Source organism: Sciurus vulgaris, assembly GCF_902686455.1.
Source record: "Sciurus vulgaris genome assembly, chromosome: 11".
Taxonomy (NCBI): Eukaryota; Metazoa; Chordata; class Mammalia; order Rodentia; family Sciuridae; genus Sciurus; species Sciurus vulgaris.
The window spans coordinates 68582240-68606454 of NC_136472.1; the positions used below are offsets into that span (position 1 = coordinate 68582240).

A 24215-nucleotide genomic window follows, 5' to 3' on the forward strand; every position below is an offset into this window, starting at 1 on the left:
ATTTCAATAGATGCAGAAAAAGCATTTGATAAAATACAGCACCCCTTCACTAGAAAAAATAGGGATAGTGGGAACATCCCTTAACATTGTAAAGGCCATTTATGCTAAGCCCATGGCTAATATCATTCTAAATGGTGAAAAACTGAAAGCATTCCCCCTAAAAACTGGAATAAGGCAGGGATGCCCTCTTTCACCACTTCTATCAATATCGTCCTTGAAACTCTAGCCAGAACAATTAGATAGACCAAAGAAATTAAAGGGATACGAATAGGAAAAGAAGAACTCAAACTACCCCTATTTGCTGATGATGTGATTATATACTTAGAGGGACCAGGAAATTCCACCAGAAAACTTTTAGAACTCTTCGGTGAATTCAGTAAAGTAGCAGGATATAAGATCAATGCACATAAGTCTAATGTATTTTTATACATAAGTGATGAATCTTTGGAAAGAATAATCAGGAAAACTACCCCATTCACAATAGCATCGAAAAAAATAAAATACTTGGGAATCAATCTCACAAAAGAGGTGAAAGACCTCTACAATGAGAACTACAGTACACTAAAGAAAGAAATTAAAGAACACCTTAGAAGATGGAAAGATCTACCATGTTCTTGGATAGGAAGAATTAATATTGTCAAAATGGCCGTACTACCTAAAGTGCTATACAGATTCAATGCAATTCCAATTAAAATCCCAATGACGTACCTTACAGAAATAGAGCAAGCAATCATGAAATTCATCTGGAAGAATAAGAAACCCAGAATAGCTAAAGCAATCCTTAGTAGGAAGAGTGAAACAGAGGGTATCGCAATACCAGATCTTCAACTCTACTACAAAGCAATAGTAACAAAAACGGCATGGTATTGGTACCAAAATAGAAAGGTAGATCAGTGGTACAGAATAGAGGACACGGACACAAACCCAAATAAATACAATTTTCTCATACTAGACAAAGGTGCCAAAAATATGCAATGGAGAAAAGATAGCCTCTTCAACAAATGGTGCTGGGAGAATTGGAAATCCATATGCAACAGAATGAAACTAAACCCATATCTCTCACCATGCACAAAACTAAACTCAAAATGGATTAAGGACCTCGGAATCAGACCAGAGACCCTGCAGATTATAGAAGAAAAAGTAGGTCCAGATCTTCAACATGTCGGCTTAGGACCAGACTTCCTGAACAGGACTCCCATAGCACAAGAAATAAAAGCTAGAATCAACCACTGGGATAGATTCAAACTAAAAAGCTTTCTCTCAGCAAAGGAAACTATCAGAAATGTGAAGAGAGAGCCTACAGAGTGGGAGAATATCTTTGCCAATCATACTTCAAATAGAGCACTAATCTCCAGAATCTATAAAGAACTCAAAAAACTCTACACCAAAAAGGCAAATAATCCAGTTGACAAATGGGCTAAGGAAATGAATAGACACTTCACAGAAGATCTACAAGCAATCAACAATCATATGGAAAAATGTTCAACATCTCTAGTAATAAGAGAAATGCAAATCAAAACCACCCTAAGATTCCATCTCACCCCAATTAGAATGGCGATTATCAAGAATACAAGTAACAACAGGTGTTGGCGAGGAGGTGGGGAGAAAGGTACACTCATACATTGCTGGTGGGCCTGCAAATTAGTGCAGCCACTCTGGAAAGTAGTGTGGAGATTCCTTAGAAAACTTGGAATGGAACCACCATTTGACCCAGCTATCCCAGTCCTTGGCCTATACCCAAAGGACTTAAAATCAGCATACTACAGAGATACACCACATCAATGTTCATAGCTGCTCAATTCACAATAGCCAGACTGTGGAACCATCCTAGATGCCCTTCAATTGATGAGTGAATAAAGAAACTGTGTGTATATATATATATATATATATATATATATATATATATATATACACAATGGAATATTACTCAGCCATAAAGAATGATGAAATTATGGCATTTGCAGGCAAATGGATGAAATTGGAGAATATCATGCTAAGTGAGATAAGCCAATCTCAAAAAACCAAAGGTCGAATGACATCGCTAATAAGTGGATGAGGATACATAATGGGGGGAGGGAGGGGTTAGTGTTAGGGTTAGAGTTAGGGTTAGGGAGGGGGGCAAGAATGGAGGAAGGAAGGACTGTATAGAGGGAAAAGAGGGGTGGGAGGGGTGGGGGAAAGGGAAAAAATAACAGAATGAATCAAACAACATACCCTATATAAATTTATGATTACACAAATGGTATGCCTTTACGCCATGTACAAACAGAGAAACAACATGTATCCCATTTGTTTACAATAAAAAAAATAAAATAAACTGTACTATAGAGACATAGTAACAAAAACAGCATGGTATTGGCACCAAAACAGACAGGCAGACCAATGGTACAGAATAGAAGACACAGAAACAAACCCACATAAATAGTCACCTCATACTAGACAAAGGAGTCAAAAACATACAATGGAAAAAAGTTAACCTCTTCACCAAATAGTGTTTGCAAAACTGGAAATCCCTATGCAGTAAAATGAAATTAAACCCATAGCTCGCACCCTGTACAAAACTCAACTCAAAATTAATCAATAATCTAGGAATTAGACTTGAGATACTTCACCAAACAGAAGAAAAATTAGAACCAAATCTTTCTCATGTTGGTTTAGGACCAGACTTCCTTAACAAGACTCCCAGGGCTCAAGAAATAAAAGTAAGAATCAATAAATGGGATGGATTCAAATTAAATAATTTTTTCTTAGCAAAGAAAACAATCAATAATGTGAAAAGAGAGCCTACACAGTGGGAGAAAATCTTCTCCACACACTTTATTTAGATAGAACATTAATCTCCAAAATTTATAAAGCACTTAAAAAACTTTACACCAAAAATACAAAGAACCCAATCAGTGCAGATACTTCACAAAAGAAGATATACAGGTGATAACAAATATATGAAAAAGTACTCACCATCTCTAGTAATTAGAGAAATGCAAATCAAAACCACCGTAAGATTTCATCTCACTCCTATTAGAATGGCTATTATCAAAAACACAAGCAACAATAGGTGTGGGAGAGGATGTGGGGAAAAAGGTACACTCATACATTGCTGGTGGGGCTGCAAATTAGTGCAGCCACTCTGGAAAGCAGTGTGGAGATTCCTCAGAAATCTTGGAATGGACCCACCATTTGACCCAGTTATCCCACTCCTCAGTTTATATCCAAAAGACTTAAAATCAGCTTACTACAGTGATGCTGCTATGAACATCAATGTTCATAGCAGCTCAATTCACAATAGCTAGATTGTGGAACCAACCTAGATGCCCTTCAACAGATGAATAGATAAATAACCTTGGTATATATACACAATGGAATATTAGTCATAAAGATGAATAAAATTATGCCATTTTCTGGTAAATGGATGGAGTTGGAGAATATCATACTAAGTGAAATAAGCCAAGCCCCAAAAACTGAAGGCCAAATGTTTTCCTGATAAGTGAAGGATGATATATAATAGGGGTGGTGGGGTGGAGAGTGAGGGAAGAATGGAGGAACTTTAGATTATGTGGAAGGAAATGAGAGGGAGCGGGGTATGAAAAATCGTGGAATGAGACAGACATCATTACCCTATGTACAAGTATGATTACACGAATGGTATGAATCTACATCATGTACAACCATAGAAACAAAATGATGTACCCCGTTTGTGTACAATGAATCAAAATGCAGTCTGTAAAAAAAGTTTAAAAATAAATAAATAAATAAAAAATTTTTAAAGAGATATAGTCATAGAAAGGTCTCTTGTTGTGAATTTGCACAAAAGGGCAGAACAGATTCTCCCACTGGAAAGCAACTGAACCTCTTATCTCTAGCAGATGCATTTATTTGCATGTCTCTCTACATGAATAATTTTGATTCCTGTTAACAAATATAATTTATAGAGTCGTAAAATAACTCAAAGCTAATGAATGGAAGTGGCTTCTATATATTCAAAATAAGATAAACCAGGAAGGTGAGTTCTAAGCAATATATAGTTTTCCTTTGCATCATAACTTCTTCCCTGTAGTATCTCCACTTTTAATTTTAAAAAATTTCAGGGAAATGTTACTCTTGACCACAAAGTAAGACTGTCCTCATAAGTTCGATGCCATTCATCAGACAAGGGTAACTAAAACGTCAATTTATCATCTAGAATTTCTTAGCCTTGGAATCTCAAATAAGGAATCTCAAATTGGACATTTAAAAGCCAGAATTAATGTTATAAACTGGGCTAGAGAGCTCAATTCAAAAAGTTATCTCCACCAAATTACTCCTTCAGATTACTTTTGAATAATACTTTTTTTTTTTTCTTCAGTCCCCAAATTGTCCCAAGGATGCCCGTCCTGCCTGGATGTGATCTCCTTTACCAGTTTACCTGGGTGGGTTTTATAGAAGTGAATCTATAAAACCATCACTTGTTTCTCAAAAGTGCTTGGTCTTATGTTATTAAAGGAGCAGCATTCTCCAATATGACATTCTAGGAAAGTTCTTAGTTGAATAATCAATGTTTGAAATTATACCTTGGTTAAAGGAGACAGCTTCTTATTGTACCTCTTTAAATAACATGTCATAAAAAGCAAGGAAACTCAGAGTTTTGAACTTGGAAGATTCTATAATTTCAACAAGTTTAATTTCAGTTTAAGAAAAGCAGTCTACTATAGTACTTATGGGTTTCTTATAGCTTAGAAGAAAAGAGAGTGCACACACTAAGACAACAGAAGATAAAATGGCATGAACAATATCCCAAACAGCCACAATAAAATGTTCCTCACCAGTTAATTTAGTCCTGTGGAATTAATTCTTGCTCCACTGGATCTTGGCTTGGCACTCTCATAGAATTACCCAACTACTAACTGAAAAGATTCCTGGAAATCCTGACTTAGACCCCTAGAATGGTCTGTAAGTTATGTAAGAGTCTATTTTTGAATTTTTAAGTACCTGGCACAATATTTTTCCATAGGCTCTGACAGGATTCTTCACTGTTGAATACATAAAACTCTGTTCTGAACTAATTGTAGAACTTTCAGGAATGTATCAGAGTCAAACAAAAAATGACCCATAGCTTTAAGATAGTTAAGTTAACCTACGAGAGTTAAGTCTACCTTTAAAAGACCATATTTATTACTGATAAATTTTGAACATTTTGGCAATAATACTGAACATTTTTATGACAATTCATAACATGAATAATGCAACTGTCAAGAAAGTGGGGTTGTTTATGTGATAAGCAAGACAGGATAATGTGTCATAAAAAAGAACCTTTAAACATAAAGGTTCTCTAAGGATAACCATAAATCCTCTGTTTAAGGACAGTGTGCATTACATCAAATGTTTAAAAATGAGTAAGTTTTACAGTGGAAACAATTTGGGGATTAAACAAATATAAGAAGTAATATGCATAATATAGGAAGAAAATATGAAAATTATACCAGAATATTAAGTAAAAAGATTCATTGGCTATGAAATGGAGTCTAAACATTATGTTTTAAAAATGTTTTAGGCTATATATTTCTTTCTTTGTATTGAGTAAATGAATAAATATTATTGTTTTATTTTTATTGGTTCTGTGTAGGTATGCATGACAGTAGAATCCATTTTGGTTGGAAATATATCTTATTCTAATTAGGATCTCAATCTGTAGATGTACAGGATGGTGAGATTCACTATTGTGTTTTTATAAAACTCCATACTTAAGTATAGTTTATATTTCCACTTAACCACTGAGCCATATCCCAGTCTCTTGTTTATTTATTTATTTATTTTTAATTTTGAGACACGATCTTCCTGAGTTACTTAGGGCCTCACTAAATTGCTGAAACTTTCCTTAAACTTGTGATCCAACTGCCTCAGTCTCCCAAACTGCTGGGATTACAGGTGTGTGCCATCATGCCTGGCAAAACTTTGTAATTTTAAGACATCCAGTGGAAGAAGCAGACAAGGAAGGGCATAACTGTTATACATTGTGAAACTAAGATGATTACATGACGATATGGAATCAGGGAAGAGACAAGTATTATCCTGGCAGGCAGAGCAGAGGAGGCTCAAAGGTGTTCTCTGAAAATTGCTAAATATTCCTATTTACTGGGAATTGTGTGTGCCTTCTTGGTTCCAGTGTCATTTGAGGTTTCACCTACGGGGAATTTTAAGTACATCCTGCTGAGTGGGGATTCCCCAGGGCTTTCTGAGCTAAGGGGAATGCTTAAGGAAGGCAGGACTGCACATTGCACATAAATTGCTGCTCAGGGTTTCAGCAGTGGAACCCTGGTGACTGTGAGCCACCTCGATTTCCTCTTGACTCTAACATATGGTTCCAAGTACCTGTCAACCTACTAGTAAGTTTCCTGATGTACACAGTTGCAGTTTGCACCAGCTCAAGCAAGTAATTCAAATGCTTTCTAACTTATTCTCCAAGTGACTAAGATGGATGTCAGTACCCCATTACCTTGAAAAGTCCAACAATGTGTGTAAATGCAGGTTGTACCTCTACAAGTCCAGAGTTCTGCCAAGTCATGGCAATCAACCAAATGTGAAGCCAAAATCACTATCTTGGCCCAGAAAGGAATTCAAAGACAGATACCTGATCCTGATTCTTGGGTGGCATGCTCTTTGGCTGGTAGAGTCACTACTTTACAGAATAAGACATTATTTTTGGATGTGGATATGCATTGGTGAAAAAGAAACTGAGTCTGCATTGGTGAAAAAGAAACAGCATTCTTTTGACTGGGTTCAAGTATTTGCTTCATATTTCCTCTCTCTTGGTATGGAAGTAACTTTATAATTTTTTTTTTTTTTTTTTTTTTTTAACCCAGGGGCACTTAACCACTGATCCACATCTCCAGTCCTTTTTAATATTTCATTTACAGACAGTGTCCAGTTGAGTTTCTTAGGGCCTTACTAAGTTGCTGAGGCTGTTTTGAACATGTAATCCTCCTGCCTTAGCCTCCTGAGTCACTGGAATTACAGGTGTGTGACACTGCACCTGACCAATAATTCTAACAAAAGAATCTACCTATGAATCTGTAGTTCAGAGTATATAAGTAATGTAGGAGTTTATATGCATTCCACTTAATCATTTTATTCAAATACAAAAGTCAGCAAGTCGAGGTTATGATTTTTCATTCATCCAATGTGTATAGGAATGTGTCAGCATGTGAAGGAGACTTTGAATCTAGAGGGGCAAGAAAAGTAGCAATGTTATCAAGGACAGCACTACATGCTGGGTTGCTGTCACTCTGATCATTGGGTTAGACCTTGACCTTGACCAAGGATTTGAAGATGGACCTGCATGTACTGGATAGAACCAAAAATAAAGAAATAAACAATATACACAACACTTCAAGCTGCAGAAAACAATAAGTGCTATTCAAGTCTTATATTATTGAGAAGTTCAAATGTCTTAGGTTTTCTTATATTCAAGGAAAATAATCTATAGTATTATTTATAAATTCATGTTCTCAAAACAAATTAAGCCCTGTGAACTTCACTTAAGACTATCCTTGGAAGCCACAGTGTGGGGGCAGGAAGCTGCACAGGGTGTTTAAGGGAACACAGATGCATGTTGTAGCAGTGGACCCGAGTGGAGGATGAGGGTGCCTCGGACCTGTGTGCAGCCTGACAGGGGAGGGCACAGGGCCTTGCACATCAGCAAGGTGTTGGACAGTGGAAGATCTGTCTGATATTTCTTAAGACGGAATGATCAAATTCATGTCAGAATAAGGCAAATTTTGTTTTCCAAAATGTTGTTTTACTCCAGCAGAAGAAAATAAAGCAGGTGATGTTTATGATTAAATGTTCATATCTTGATTTAAATATTCTCTCTAACTCCCCCTTTCTTATCCCATGTAAACTAACACTGGGCCTCTGGGATTGATGATTCCCTCCCTCATAGCCTATAGCAAGCTAAAGTTTAGGATGCAGAAGAGGTGACAGAATAAGGCAATGACCCTTGTATGACTGTTATTTTATTCGTCTCATGTTAGTCCTGCATTCTCTCAATTTCTAAGCATAAAAGGTAAATGTTTTTTTCAAAAAATATTTGTTGAGAACCAGCCAGAGCATCAGGTCAATCAAGACAGAGGACTTACAGCTCCCCTTCTGGAACCTCTCAGTGTCATGCTATTGATGGGCTGTGCCTGTCCTGTGGTTGGCTGATCTTCATCCTTGCACTCATCTTCATTGCTTTGACAAGATCCCTGTTACTAGGACTCCAGGTTGTCCTCCCTGTATTATGCTACCTGTTTGGATACCTAAACTAATGTTTCTTTGATCTAAAGTGGCTAGTCATCCACCCCAGTAAATCTCAGTGTTTTATCAATAGGACTCAGACCAGCCTACTCTGCACTCCACATAGGGAGATCTCCAGATAGGTGTTCTTCTCAAAGATGCAATTTCCATATGTAACTTGTATATATAGAGAAACATGAAGGTAAGTATTTGGGGGTACAGCTTCATCCTATAACAACTTTATTAAGATATCATTGGCAATAAAATTCAATATATAGGAATGTGTTGGCATGTGTAGGAGACTTTGAATCTAGAGGGTCTAGATTTTTAGTATATTCATAGACTTTTAGTATATACATACTACTGTTCAACTGTCTCTGTTATCTAATACTATGATGTTTTTTCATCAACCTGAAAAACATTCTCACATCCATTAGCAGGCATTCCCCTTCACCCCTTCATCCAGTCTCTGAGAACCATACCTCTCTGCTTCTATGGACTTGTCCATTCTGGACATTTCAAATAAATGGAATAATGCAATGTACATTCCTTCATGATTTGTTTTTTCACACCAAGTATAATGATTTCAGGGTTCATTTATGTTATAACTCACATAAATACCTCACTTTTATTATCAAATTATATTCATATAGAACAGTTTACTCTGCATCACTTGACAGTAAATTGGGCTGTTTATAAGTTTTGAAGATGTACTCTCCTTGTTCTCAAAAATATACATAGGAATAGGATTCATAGGTCCTCTTGTACGTTTAAAATTTGAATAAACTGTTAAAATATTTTCCAGAGTTGGTTAACCATTTGGAGTCTCCACAGCAATGAAGAGAAGTCCAACTATCTCCACATCCACACTGATAATTGTCTTTTTTATTTCAGCTTTCTGTGTGTGTGAAGTGATCTTTCATTTTGGTTTTGACTTACATTTCCCCAGTGACTAGTGATGGTAAGCATATTTTCACTTCTAATGGAGAGTTGTAAGGGTTCTTCATATATTCTTGAGGAAGTCTAGATATGTGATTTACAAATCTTTCTCTCATTCTGTGAGTTAAGTGCTTACCTTTTTGGTGATGCCTTTCAAATCCTGGAAGTGTTTAATACAATGTGTGCATTTTATTGTAGTTTGTGGCTCTAGTGCCATGTCTAAGCAGCCAGTGCCTCACTCAAGCTCACAAAGATTTACTGTCTGTTTCCTTCTCGGTGCTTTGTTGTTTTGGCTCTAACACTTATACCTATGATACATTTTGAGATAATTTTTGTGTCAAGTAGTGTACCATAGTGTCCAACTTCCTTCTTTCAGATGTAGAAATACAATCAAATTATTCCAGCCAAATTTTTTTGGCAAAATATTTTCTTAAGGTTAAAATTCTTCAAAAACTACAAATGCAACTGTAGCCAGTGGAATTCCTTATTTGATCTTGCATTTGTTCATGCAATATCCAGGTGTACACATCACTATCCTAATAAATGCTATAGTAAATAGAAAGTGAGAAATTTGTGCCTCCCTTCTTGTATACTGAGTCCAGGAAAAGTGTTTGGAATATTTTTATCTCTTTGTTGATGTTTATTTGTGGACATAGGTACTTTTTCATTTATCTTTTTATACCTTACTCATATGGGTCCTGATGTTACTACTACTTGTAGTTCATAAAATATGTTTAATACTAGAAATTACTGGAGATGAACAGCTGGCATATCGAGATTTATGTCAACCTGATTAATACAGCATACCGATTTGAGACAATTAACTTATGCATTTGTAGGAGAACTCTTCTGAGACCTAGGTTCTGGTGTCTCCATATTCCTGCAATGTCAGTCTTCAACACCTCTGAAAAGGGAATCTCCACCTTCTTCCTGACTGGGATCCCAGGGGTGGAGCATGCTCACTTTTGGGTCTCCATTCCCATTTGCATCATGTACCTTGTTGCCATCCTGGGAAACTGCACCATCCTTTTTCTCATAAAAACAGAGACCTCACTGCATGAGCCTATGTACTATTTGCTCTCCATGCTGGCATTCTCTGACTTGGGACTGTCCATCTCCTCCCTTCCAACCATGCTGAGAGTCTTCTTGTTCAATGCCACAGGAATTTCCTCAGATGCCTGCTTTGCACAGGAGTTTTTCATTCATGGATTCTCAGCTGTGGAGTCATCAGTGCTTTTGGTCATGGCCATTGATCGCTTTGTAGCCATCTACGACCCTTTGCGGTACACCTCCATCTTTACCCCCGACAGAGTCTTTAAAACTGGCTTTGTACTTGCCACACTGTGTATTTTACTTGTTCTCCCATTTCCTTTTATGTTAAAGAGGCTGAAATTCTGTAAGAAAAGCATTTTATCCCATTCTTACTGTCTCCACCAGGATGTCATGAAGTTGGCCTTCTCAGACAACAGGATCAATATAATTTATGGATTTTTGGTGGCTCTTTTATCTCTGTTAAACTTAGTTTTCATTTCTGTGTCTTATGTGCTGATCCTGAAAATTGTTCTGGGCATTACCTCCCACAAGGGTCGCCTCAAAGTCCTCAACACTTGCTTTTCTCACATCTGTGCTGTGTTCATCTTCTATGTGCCTATCATCACCTTGGCGGCCCTTCATCGCTTTGCCAAAAATGCTTCTCCAGTTATTAGAGTCATAATATCTGATATCTTCCTTCTGGTTCCCCCGCTAATGAATCCCATTGTATATTCTGTGAAGAGCCAGCAGATTAAAAACGTGATTCTGGCAAAATTATGTGAGAAACAGCATTGATGGGAAATTTCAGCTTCAGTGAAAGCCAGGCTAACACAACTTCAGAACCTGTGTAGGGACTGAAGAATGACAATATTAAGATTATAGACTGAACTCAAAGACACACCCATGTACTCAGATCTGTGCAATATAAAGTTATTTTTTTAATTAAACAGAGCATTCTGGATTAGTTATCTTGGGTTTTAGGTTTGGAGTTATTTAGGCTTCAAACTAATCTTCCCATCTCCATCCTTATTTTTATCTTTTCACTGCAAACAGATTCAAGCCACAGCCATAACAGTACACTCCTCATTAGGATTAAAGAGATTTTTCAAAGTTTTAGAACAGAATGAATCAAACAACATTGCTCTATGTAAATTTATGATTACACAAATGGTATGCCTTTACGCCATGTACAAACAGAGAAACAACATGTATCCCATTTGTTTACAATAAAAAAAAAAAAAGAAAAAAGAAAAAAATTTAGTATTTTATGAAAATAAAAACCATTGAGGATCTAATTGACTCATGTAAGAGCAGCAATGACTGAAGTGTGCTAAAAACTTTAGCAAACAGACCCACAGCATCGGCATCTTCTAACTACCTTGTGTGTGTGTGTGTGTGTGTGTGTGTGTGTGTGTGTGTGTGTGTGTTAGAGAGAGAGAGAGAGAGAGAGAGAGATTAGCAATTCAAAGAAACTTAAAAACCCCATTAATTACTTTGGAATGCATTTGAAGATGTAAGACTATAGAAGTGATTTATCTAGAAGTGATATTTTAGGGCAAGTATTTCTCTACAGTAGAAAATGTTAAACTAAGTATCATCAAGTAAATTGTGCCAATTTGCACATCCAGTCAAAACATATGAGGGATCTGATGCTCTATATCTTGATCGAAATTTGGGATTTTTAATCTTGTTAACATTAGTCACTATAATGGGTATGTTAGAGTATTATATTGTGGTGATAATTTGTATTTTCCTAAACACAAATTGAAAAAAGTGAGTCAAGTGGACTGCCTATTTTTTATTGGATTTTGCATCCTGATTTTTAGGAGTTCTTTATTCATCCTTTGTCATATGACAGTATTCTTAGGTGGTGGTTGATCTTTTCATAAGTCTTTCTTTTAATTATTTCTGATTATTTAAATCAAAAATATAAATAATAATTGCTAACAAGTACATGGGAATAAAGGCACACTTATACATTGTTTTAGGGACTGCAAATTGGTACTACTACTTTGGAAAGTGATATAGAGATTCCTCAAAAGACTAGGAATGGAATCACCATATGACTCAGCTATCTCATTCTTTGATATTTATCCAAAAGAACTAAAATCAGTATAACACAGTGATAAAACATACCAAAGTTCAAAATAGTGCAATTCACAATAGCCAAGTTATGGAACCAGTCTAGAGGCTACATCAGTAGATGAATAGATAAAGAAAATGCACAATGGAGATTTACTCAACCACAGAGAAGAATGAAAGTCATTCACACATAAATGAATGAAATAGGGGAACTGCCTGCTAAGTTAAATAAATCAGACGCAGCAAGTCAAGGATTGAATATTCTAGAGAAGTTAGAACAATGTAATAAACAAAGGGGGAATCAAATAAAAATAGAAGGGAGACCAACAGAGTACAGGAAAGGGGATTGAGGAGGAAGAAGGGAGAGGCATGGTAAAGTACTGGGAAAGAAATCTACTAAATTATGCTAAGTCTGTGTACAAATATAACACATGAATTATGCTTTGATATATAATTATAATGTACTAATTAAAATAATTTCACAATTATAATAGAAGGGAGATCAGTAGAGTAGAACAAGTGAGCTAGGTGAGGGAGGTAGGGAGGGAAGGAAAGGTGCTGAAGAATGAGATTTATCACATTATGTTATGTGCATGTATAAATATGGCCTAATGAGTTCCACTATTAAGTATAATTATAATGCATCAATAAAAAGAATTTTGCTAGCTAAAAACGAGTCTGTCCATTTCATCTGATGATTACTTAAAAACTCGTTTATTGTATTTGTTAACTCCAGCTATTTTCTGTGTTGTCTATAGAGCATTGGCTAAATTCTTTGGTTTCATTACTAATATAAATTTTGTGTTTTCCATCTTCTCCTTGATCAGTCTCTCAGAGTTATTTTTATACTTTTTTAAGTGTAAAATACTTCTTAAACTTTTCAAAGAATCAAATTTTTGCCCTGTTGACTTTATTTCATATCTCTATTTTATTGCTCTCTGATCTTATCATCATCATTTCCTTCTCTTTTCTTTTGGGTTTAATTTGTTCTTCATTTACCATCTTCTTGAAATAGAAATTTTACCTTTAGATTTTCACTACTTTTCCTTCCACTTTAGTGAAGCTAACTTATAATGATTTACAGAGGCACTGCTTTTACCCTTGTCCTATCTACTTGATATGCATATCTTCATCATCATTATCTATGAAGTCAACTAATCTGCAATATTTCACCTTTATAGAAAAATTGCTTCAAAGTTCTATGATTCAGCTATACCACTGTTCCATATTATCTGAAGGAATTAAATTTAGCATATTATAGAGACATCTGCCTATCCATGTTTTTCACAGAACAATTCACAATAGTCAGATTATGAAATCAACCTAAGTATCCATTAATGACTAAGTAAAAAAAGAAAATACTACATGTCTATGTCTCTCTCTCTCTCTCATATATAGCTATATCATGATGAGATAGTAGATAGGGATATTTTTCAGCCATAAAGAATGAAATCATGTCATTTGTAGAAAAATAGGTGGAACTGGAGATCATCATGTTAAATAAAATGAGTCAGACTCTGAAAAACAAGTATCATGTGTTTTCTGTCATGTGTAGAATCTAGGGGATAAAAAAACAATTAGGCAAAAGGAAGAGGATGAAGGGAAGGGAGAAGGGGAAGGCAAAGGGAGATAGTGCAGGGCTGGAAATAATCAAAATATGCAATGTGAATGTGTATGAATACACTGAAATAAACCCATTATTCTGTATAATTAACATGCAGTAATAAAAATACTTCAGTTTATAGCAAGAAAATTAATAAAAAATTAATACATGAAAAATAATGTCTGATTAATTTCATTATAATTTTAATATCATTTATATCACCAATAAACAAAACTTTAAAATACAATATGAAATAAATTAGCATTTTTATAAAAATAGATATGATGCTAGGTTATAATATAAAAATCCTTTAGAATACTTACTCTTTTTCTTTATTTTTTTTATTTTTACACACTGCATTTTGATTCATTGTACACAAATAGGGTACAACTTTTCATTTCTATGGTTGTACACAATGTAGATTCACACCGTGAGTGTAATCATACATGTACATAGGATAATAATGTCTGTCTCAGTTCACTCTTTCCTTCCCCCACCCCTCCTGCCCCATTTCCTTCTACAAAATCCAAAGTTCCTCCATTCTTCTCTTTCCCCCTGACACCACCCCCCATTATGTGTCATCATTCACTTATCAAAGAAAACATTCAGTCTTTGGTTTTGGGGATTGGCTTATTTCACTTACTATGATAATCTCCAGTTTCATCTGTTTACCTGCAAATGCCATAATTTTATTTTTCCTTATGACTGAGTAATATTTCATTGTGTATATGTACCACAGTTTCTTTATCTATTCATCTATTGAAGTGCATCTAGGTTGGTTCCACAATCTAGCTATGGTTAATTGAGCAGCTATAAACATTGATGTGGCTATGTTACTGTAGTATGCTGATTTTAAGTCCTTTGGGTATAAACCAAGGAGTGGGATAACTGGATCAAATGGTGGGTCCATTCCAAGTTTTCTGAGAAATCTCCATACTACTTTCCAGAGTGGCTGTACCAATTTGCAACTACCAGCAATGTATGAGAGTGCCTTTTTCCCCCACATCCACACCAACACTTATTATTGTTTGTGTTTTTGATAATAGCCATTCTAATAGGAGTGACATGAAATCTTAGGGTGGTTTTAATTTGCATTTCTCTAATTTCTAGAGATGATGAACACTTTTTCACATATTTGTTGATCACCTGTGTATCTTCTTCTGTAAAGTGTCTGCCTAGTCCTTAGCCCATTTATTGATTGTATTTTTGGTGTAAAGTTTTTTAAGTGCTTTATAAATTTTGGAGATTAGTTCTCTAACTGAAGTGTGTGTGTGGAAAAGATTTTTTCCCACTCTGTAGGCTCTCTTTTTACATTATTGATTGTTTCCTTTGCAGAGAAGAAGCTTTTTAGTTTGAATCCATCCCATTTATTGATTCTTACTTTTATTTCTTGAGCTCTGGGAGTCTAGTTAAGGAAGTCTGGTCCTAAGCTGATGTGATGAAGATTTGGGCCTACTTTTGCCTCTACTTGGTGCAGGGTCTCAGGTCTAATTCCTAGGTCCTTGATCCATTTTAAGTTGAGTTTTGTGCAGGGTGAGAAATAATTCATCTGGAAGAATAAAAGACTCAGAATAGCCAAAGCAATCCTGGGCAGGAAGAGTGAAGCAGGAGGTATCACAATACCAGATCTTAAACTCTAAAATAGGGCAATAGTAACAAAAACAGCATGGTATTGGCACCAGAATAGACAGGTAGACTGATGGTATAGAATAGAAGACACAGAGACAAACCCACATAAGTACAGTTAAATCATACTAGGCAAAAGTTCCAAAAGCATACAATGGAGAAAAGATAGTCTCTTCAACAAATGGGGCTGGCAAAACTGGAAATCCAATGCAGTAAAATAAAATTAAACCCCCATCTCTCACCCTACACAAAATTTAACTTAGAATATTTCTTCTTAGTTGCTAATAACTGTCCTTTTATTTCATAGAAAGCTAAGTGAGAAAGAAAATAAAGATAAATAAAAGTAAAAATAGCATATATTTTATAATGTCAGTTTTTTAAATTCTATCATTCATTTATCCTGCAAATACTAAGTGACCATATATCATACATTAACCCTAATGAATATACCAATATTTAAAAAACAGAGGTGCTACCTGTCCTGTTACAGTTTACTTAATTTTATCATGTAAGAAATGGACTTAACCCCTAAAACTGTACACTGAGAAAATGAACATATAACATCAACAAAGTAATTATCACACACACACACACACACACACACACGTACAGATACATCCTACCTTCTCTCTAATGAAAAGGGCCTGGAAAAAGCTCAGAGAACACCAATTTGGGCAGAAGTATTGCTTATTTTTATGGCAAATGCAAACAGAAGGCTATTTGCTATTTAAAAAGAATCATTACATAGCTTAAGGAGTTTATGGAGGTTTATAGTAAAACTTTCTTATGATTCCTCTACTTAGTCAACTTAATATCCATTGAATACTATATATTCATGAGGATGAATAAATTTTTAATTATTTTTTCTTTGTAGTTGTACATAAAAGTAGAATGTATTTTGACATATCATATATACATGGATTACAACTTCCCATTTTTGTGGTTGTATATGATGTAGAATTACACAGGTAATGTATTCATATAAGAACATATGAAAGTTATGTTCAATTAATTCTACTGTCTTTTCTATTCCCATACCACCTCCTTTCTTCTCATTCCCCTTTGTCTAATCCAGTGAACTTCTATTCTTCCTTCCATGCCTGCTTCCATTTATTGTGAGTTAGCATCTGCATATCAGACAGAACATTGGTTTTTTAGGATTGCTTTTTTCACTTAGCACGATTGTCTCCAGTTTCATCCATTTACTGGCAAATGCCATAATCTCTTAATTTATGCCTCAGTAATATTCCATTGTATATATATATACCTCATTATCTTTATCCATAGGATGAATGATTTTTTTGTCCTCAAGAATGTTTCCTTTAGGATTCCTAAACTAGTATTATCTTCTTTGTTGCAAAAACTAATACAAGACCAAATATTCTATATTATCCCCCAGAAATAACTAGCAATCAGTTCAGAATGCTGAAAATAATACATAAATACAGAAATTTATTCAGTTCAAATCCCCCACATATAGAGCAACCTTCTGATTGCATGCTATGTATTTAGTTAACAGGAATATGACAAATCTGGGTTCTTATCTTACCTCTACCAAACAACCCTTATGTGATCTTGGATGGATTACTTGATGCTAAGAAAAACTTTCTTCATTAGTAAAATGAAGATGACACTATAACTTACCATTATTTCAAAGATTACAAGATTCAAAATCATCGTTTAGCAATAAAGCCCATAAGTGAAATAGCTCGTATTTTCCAATAAATAGTGGTTACTACTATGTAAAACATTGATAAAAGAGATAGATTTGGGGCTCATAAATTTTTAAGCATGAAGTCTTATTAATGTGATAAGTTCCTTGCAAAGGGAAGATTAGGGAAGAGAAGAAAAAATGAAAACTGTGTTTGACAAGCTGGTTGTAAGAGATATTTAGTTAGTGGTGCCCAGAGTACATGGGGTGATAGTCCCAAGCATCAAGAGTAAAGTTTAGGCTACAAATCTATGTCCTCAGGTGTTTTTCCTTGCAGTGCTTCTTTGAATACACAAATTCAACTAATAACATCTCTGCTTAGACTCTGACCGAGGTAGAGGAGTAATATATCAGCCAGAAGTCTAGCAGAAGTATCCTATCTTCTGTATGGATGTACTCTGTCTTTCCAGTACCTGGTTATTAAGAACCTCCCTCCAGCCAAAGCAGTTATATTTTCAGATCTATGTGTTTAGTTTATTTCTTTGGTATCAACTATGTCTGTGGATTTACTGTGTCTGCAAATATCTGTTGTCATTCTCAGAGCAGATCCAGCTTGGCTGCAATCCCCAGAGAACTCAGGGATTCTAAAGCAACTAGAAAAGGAAGAGAAAGGAGGAGACTGAGATCGCAAGACAGGCAGCAGTGTACCTTCAGGGACAGGGAAGCACACTTTACATCTATCCAGGGAGGAAAGGGAGGCTCAAAAAGGGTGAAAGACTGTACTGCCTCCCAGGCTATGGAGTTGCAACAGTACAATAAAGATTGAATTTTTAACGGGGATTATTTGACTTCTCTCACAAGTGTTCACCACCTACTAGTAAGTACCCAGATACCCTCATTTATTTGACTTACATTTTACTTCTGTTTTTGGTAATTAGCCACGTAGAACTTAATACACAGGAAGAAGAGGAATCCAAAAGTCATGTCACTAGTATAAAACCTAGGGCAGTTTGGTTCAGAGGAGAGCATACTTTGTAGGAGTTATTAGAATTAGGAAGGTATTTAGATTCCTTTGTCCATATATAGTATCATCATAGAATTTATATAGTATATTCAGTATCTCATATAGGATCTGAAAGCAAGAAATAGTAGAATTCCAGGTTAATTGATTTGGGTTTATTGATATTTTACAGGGAAAATGAAATCAAATGCACATCTTCATACAAAATTCAAATCTAGTTTTTGTAGAGGAAAAACATGGCCAAAATAATTTCTCCAATTTATGACATAGGGAGCTTCTAATCAAAAGTGTCATTCATTTTTCTCCATATGACAGTCATATGATTTCTCTGTACTGTCTAAAAGAGTTAAAGAACCCATAAATTCCAACATTACTTTCCAGAATTTTATATTTTGTTTACATAAGTGTCTGTATGTTTCATTGCAGAAACTTTTGAATACATCATGTCCATCACCAATACATCATACATTGAAATCACCACCTTCCTCTTGGTTGGGATGCCAGGGCTAGAATATGCACACATCTGGATCTCTATTCCCATTTGCAGCATGTATCTTATTGCTATTCTGGGAAACTGCACTATCCTTTTTATCATCAAGACAGAGCCTTCCTTACATGAGCCCATGTACTATTTCCTTTCTATGTTGTCCCTATCTGACTTGGGTTTGTCTTTGTCGTCTCTGCCTACCATGTTGAGGATCTTCTTGTTCAATGCTCCTGAAATTTCAGCCAATGCCTGCTTTGCCCAGGAATTCTTCATCCATGGATTCACAGCACTGGAGTCCTCCGTTCTCCTGATCATATCATTTGACCGCTTCTTAGCCATCCACAACCCTCTGAGATACAGCTCCATCCTTACATCCATCAGAGTTGCCCAAATAGGAATGGTGTTCTCCTTTAAGAGCATCCTCCTGGTTCTGCCCTTCCCCTTCACTTTGAAAAGCTTGAAATATTGTAAGAAAAGCCAGCTATCCCATTCCTACTGCCTCCACCAGGACGTCATGAAATTGTCCTGTTCTGACAACCGAATCGATGTCATCTATGGCTTTTTTGGGGCACTCTGCCTTATGGTAGACTTCATGCTCATTGCTGTGTCTTATGTCTTGATCCTCAAGACTGTGCTAGGAATTGCATCCCGAAAGGAGCAGCTCAAGGCCCTCAATACTTGTGTTTCACACATCTGTGCCGTGGTTATCTTCTATCTGCCCATCATCAACCTTGCCATTGTCCATCGCTTCGGCCAGCATGTCTCTCCCCTCATTAATGTTCTCATGGCAAATGTTCTCTTACTTGTACTTCCACTGATGAACCCAATTGTTTATTGTGTAAAAACCAGGCAAATCAGGGTTAGAGTTGCAGCAAAATTGTGTCAGAAGCAAATTTATAATAGTGATATGTGATAACAAACAGTGGAAGGTCTTTGGTGAGTGAGTTGGTAAATTTGAGAAACCCTAATACTTGACATTAAAAAAAAAATCTGTATATGTTTTTCACTATCATCAGACTTGTTTTATTCACTCTGGATTCTGATAGTGGGCATTGAACTGGAGACAGGAAGTGCATTACCTGACGTTCCCATCTCAGGAGGCTAGAATGAAAAGAGATGTTTTATGATGTCTGCTAACCAACATCGTCAGATAATCATCAAATCATCAATCATACAGGTCTTCTGAAAAAACTGGTGAATTTACAAAGTTCTTCCTTTCCTGTGAGTTTGCATATGAGATCCCTTTTGTTGAAATCCTCTTGACTTCAGTTTCATGCAATTAATTTCTATTCATTTTATTTAAAATTACATTTAATTTTATCATGGGTTACCTAAAATCCAGTTCACCTCATGGCCCTTCTATTTTATTCTTTATTGCTATGCTATTCTATATTGGTCATTATGCTTGTTATTTGCAATTGCTGATATATATTTATGTTTGTTTCATTTATGTCTACTTCCTGAACAAAATGTGCTGTCAATGATTGGAGATATCTATGTATTTTATTTATTTTATAAGCTTAATGTCTAGAACATTACTGATGCAGAGATCTCAATAAATAATTGCTAATGAATGAAAATGAAAATAGATCATGTAAAAGAATTGTATGTTGAAGAGTTCTGCAATATTCCAACAAGGTAGGATAAAATTATTTTAAGTCCAGTATTCCAAGTATTAGCATATCACAAATGCTCAAAGATTTTGAAAATAGGATACTATATTAAAGCAAACTATGCTGTCTGGGTTCTCATGGATAATAAATAGTCCAATTTCCATTCCTAATTTGACTTCAAACTCTTTTATACCATTGAAACAATTTTAGTTAGCCTTTTCTTATGCCTCATTGAATTAAGCCTTTTCCACAAAACTTGTCAATCCTCATCTCATACATTTTTATTCTCAGGTGACCCTCAAAGAAAACTTCTAAAAGTGACAAATCTTTAAAGAATAAAAACTGACCTACAATTGGATAGTATACCACTATAAATGAAAAAAACTTTAACAGATATAAGCACAATTTTTGAGCCTCTACTATATCCAAGATATGCATACACATATTTTAAGCATTATTTTTATGATTCTTACAATGACCCAGATTTTCATCATGTATCCCTTCCTATTTGTTTCAGTTGAAGACACTAAGGTGCTAAGAGATTTAGTTAACTTCACATAGGAGGTCAAAAATCTTATCTTTAATACCCCAGAACACTTCCAACTTGGCTTCATTTTAGCTTTCATATTCAGAATTGCAAATCTTTCTACAACACTTTCCTCAGATAGGAAACCCTATCATCAGATCAAGGCAGCATTTCTGGGTTGGAAGTGTGTAGACTTTTCCATAACCTCAGGAGCACAGGCAGGGTGTTGAGGTGAATGCTTTATTAATTGAAGGAAATGGAAGCCTACATTTTCCCAGTGTGAGGAAGCACAAAGTGAAGAACTTCATCAGTCTCCACAAACAAGATGAAAAGTGATTAAATGACGAGCATCTAAGAAAATGGTTGGAGGATCCCACAAAGGTATTGGCTTTGGAAAAGATCATCACACTCTTAGTCACAGTCGAAGAATTTTATTTTGGTATTTTAAAAGGGCCTGGTATTTTTTTTTTTTTTTTTTCTTTGAGGAACATAGAATGAGTGACCTAAAACAAAGGAAACTAGTATGAACCAGAGACCTGTAATTGAGGGGATAGATGAATTTTATTATGAAGAATGGAGAAAATTATTACTGTCTTCAACTTTTATTAAAGTTATATGTAATTGAACAAACAGTAATTAAACTATAACTCAATTTCACTTTGTGTGATGTACTGGACATGCAGTACTGGACATAGTACCCACGTTTTTCTATCTTTACTTTCTAGTAGTGGGAGAAGACTGAGCAAATTTCCCTGAGCCCAGGTACTACTTCCTTCCCATGCTCTCCATCTCTTACCTAGGGATGTCCCTCTCTACCTTACGAACCACTTTGGGGCTATTCCTGTTTGGCGTTCATGAAATTCATGCAGCTGCTTGCTTTGCCCAAGTGTTTTTAATTCACGTGTTCATAGTTCCTGAAGTCTCTGGTGCTGTCTGTAGTGGTATTTGGCTGGTATGTGGCCCTGTGAGATACAGTCATAACCAGTTCCAGAGTTATCAAACTGGGGTCTTACTAACTTCTAAGGACATTCTTTTTATTCTTCCACTGTTTGTTTTCTTGCCATGGCTGAGACACTATCATTGAAACCTCTTCTCTCGGCCTGTTGTCTTCCTGAGGATGTCATGAGGCTGGCCTGCTCTGGGAACTGCCTCCTGCACTTTCTACTGTGCTGGATTTTGTGTTTATTACTTTCTCCTACATGATTGTAAAGACAGTACTGGGGATTGCAACCCTCAGAAAGCAATTCAAGGTCCTCAACACCTGCATCTCTCATATCTGTGCTGTGTCATCTTCCAGGTGCCCAGGCTGAGAGCAGCCATGCTACCCTGTTTTGCCAGGATGCATGTTCTATGACCTCATCCTCGTGGCTGATACTTTCCTCCTGGTGCCACCCCATTATGTACTGTCTGAAAATCCACCAAATCTGAGAAAAGGTTGTGGGGAAAGTTTGTACAAAAAGTTAATCAAAGCAATGAGAAAGGGGATAAATGCATAGGTAACAACCAAATAGACTTTGAATGTTTGGCTGGGAGAAAGCATGATATAGTCTTGGGTTTTATACTCAGAAAGAACTCAGAGAAAATGTCTTGTGGAGCTCAGAATACTGAATCCCATTAGCACTTTGGTGATCTTGGATTCCCAGATTATACACCTAAAAATCTGATCTGTAAAGGAAAACTGGAAGAATCTGCTTCTTACCTTTTAGGATATATGTCAATAAAACACTATGAGAAAAGTGCCTCTGTTAGTACCTCTCCTGAAAACATTCTGTTCCTACTTTGTTTTCTGAGGAAATAAACTCCTATTAAGAGAAGGGCTAAAGTGATTTTTTTAGTTTTTTTTTAAAGTTCATGGTGATGCTATGAGTGATCTGTCTTGTCCCAGAACACCCCTACACACACTCACTAACTTTAAAATATATGTATCAAAAACATATTGAGAAATAAATTCAAACTAACAATGTTATTGTTTGGGGGTCATATGAGTCTCTTACGTTATTACCCAGGTTATTATTTTTAAATAACCTTCAAATAACCAAATTTTGTTGTTTTGTCTCCATAAAAAGTAATACATTTATCTTATCATTTATACATACTCAGTTTCCCCATGTATATTTTACTCCCACTTGTTAGAATCAGCTTATTATAAGCATGCATCTAAGGAGCATACTTTTTACTTTTTATTGGTTCTTTTAGTTGTACATGTCAGTAGCATCCATTTTGATATAATTATACAGGCATGGAATACATCATATTCTAATTAGGTCTCCATTCTTGTGAGTGTACATGATAGTTGGATTCTCAATGTTGTATTCGTACATGTACACAGGAAAATTATGTCAGCTTCATTCCACTGTCTTTCCTCTTCCTATCCCTTCATTTGCCTAATCCACTGAACTTCTATTCTTTCCCTCTCCCCTTATTGTGGTTAATATCCACATATCAGCAAAAACATTCAACCTTTCGTTTTTGAAGATTGGCTTATGAACAATTTTTATTATCTAAACAAAATTACCTTTTTATTATCTAAACAAAACTAGTGAGGCTCTTACTGTTTTCCTCAATCTTGAATCCAGCTGAGGTCACATTTTCAATGTGAAGCCCTCCCTGATCATTCCCAATCTAGATAGATATTATAATTTCTCCTAAATGTCAATCTTCCTGTACTTGTTCTTAATATCACATATATATATATATATATATTTCCTTATAATCCTAGAATCCTAGATATCATTCATAACTTATTTTCTAAAATATATACTCAATTATATGGTGTTTGAATACGAGTTCAAGGAGAGCAGTGACTGCCTGTTTTATTCACTACTTCATATCAGCAGGTAGCTCAGTGAAAGATGTTGTAAACAGAGTTCAAAAGTTACACACACACACACATACACATAAATTTTAACATCACTGAGAAATAACTTTCTTGATGCTCATTTTTGACCTCACTTAATGTTTTTTTTCCATGCCCAACACATACTTCAATATCAATGTTTGTTTTAGATTGCTAACAAGGAAATATGCTTTCAGTTTTAAAATGTTTTGAATAAATATGGTAAATAAAAATCTTCAAATGATTAGACAATAATATTGATGTTTATTTTGACAAAGGTGAGTAGTGAGTATAGCTAGGAAGAGACTGAGAAAGTGACTGGGGTCTCCTTTCAGCATGAGAAGAACTTAACTGCAAAGAACACAAGATTTTCTTCAACAAGGTACCATCTTCCAGGTATAATGTACAATGAGTCACTCAAAAGCTTAGTGATTTAAAACAAAAATAATCTTTCATTTACTCACAGTTTTGTAATCTGTTCAGAGCTTAGCAGGGAAACCTCATCTCTGATCCACTTGGTACCACCTAGGCACCTTTACTGGGTCTGAA

General features: G+C 35.6%; 2 protein-coding genes across 2 annotated transcripts; both read left to right on the forward strand.

The window, feature by feature from the left end:
- Positions 1 to 10074: 10074 nt before the first annotated feature.
- On the forward strand, positions 10075 to 11016 carry LOC306640512 (olfactory receptor 51A7-like; the record flags this gene model as incomplete). Its single annotated transcript, XM_079104797.1, has 1 exon — positions 10075 to 11016. One exon carries the CDS (start codon positions 10075 to 10077, stop codon positions 11014 to 11016), a length of 942 nt encoding a protein of 313 aa, XP_078960923.1.
- A 7631-nt stretch (positions 11017 to 18647) lies between these two features.
- Positions 18648 to 19604, forward strand: OR51A4 (olfactory receptor family 51 subfamily A member 4; the record flags this gene model as incomplete). The annotated part of the gene is made up of 1 exon (XM_079103561.1): positions 18648 to 19604. The coding sequence occupies one exon, from the start codon at positions 18648 to 18650 to the stop codon at positions 19602 to 19604; it is 957 nt and encodes a 318-aa protein (XP_078959687.1).
- Between the last annotated feature and the right edge of the window lie 4611 nt (positions 19605 to 24215).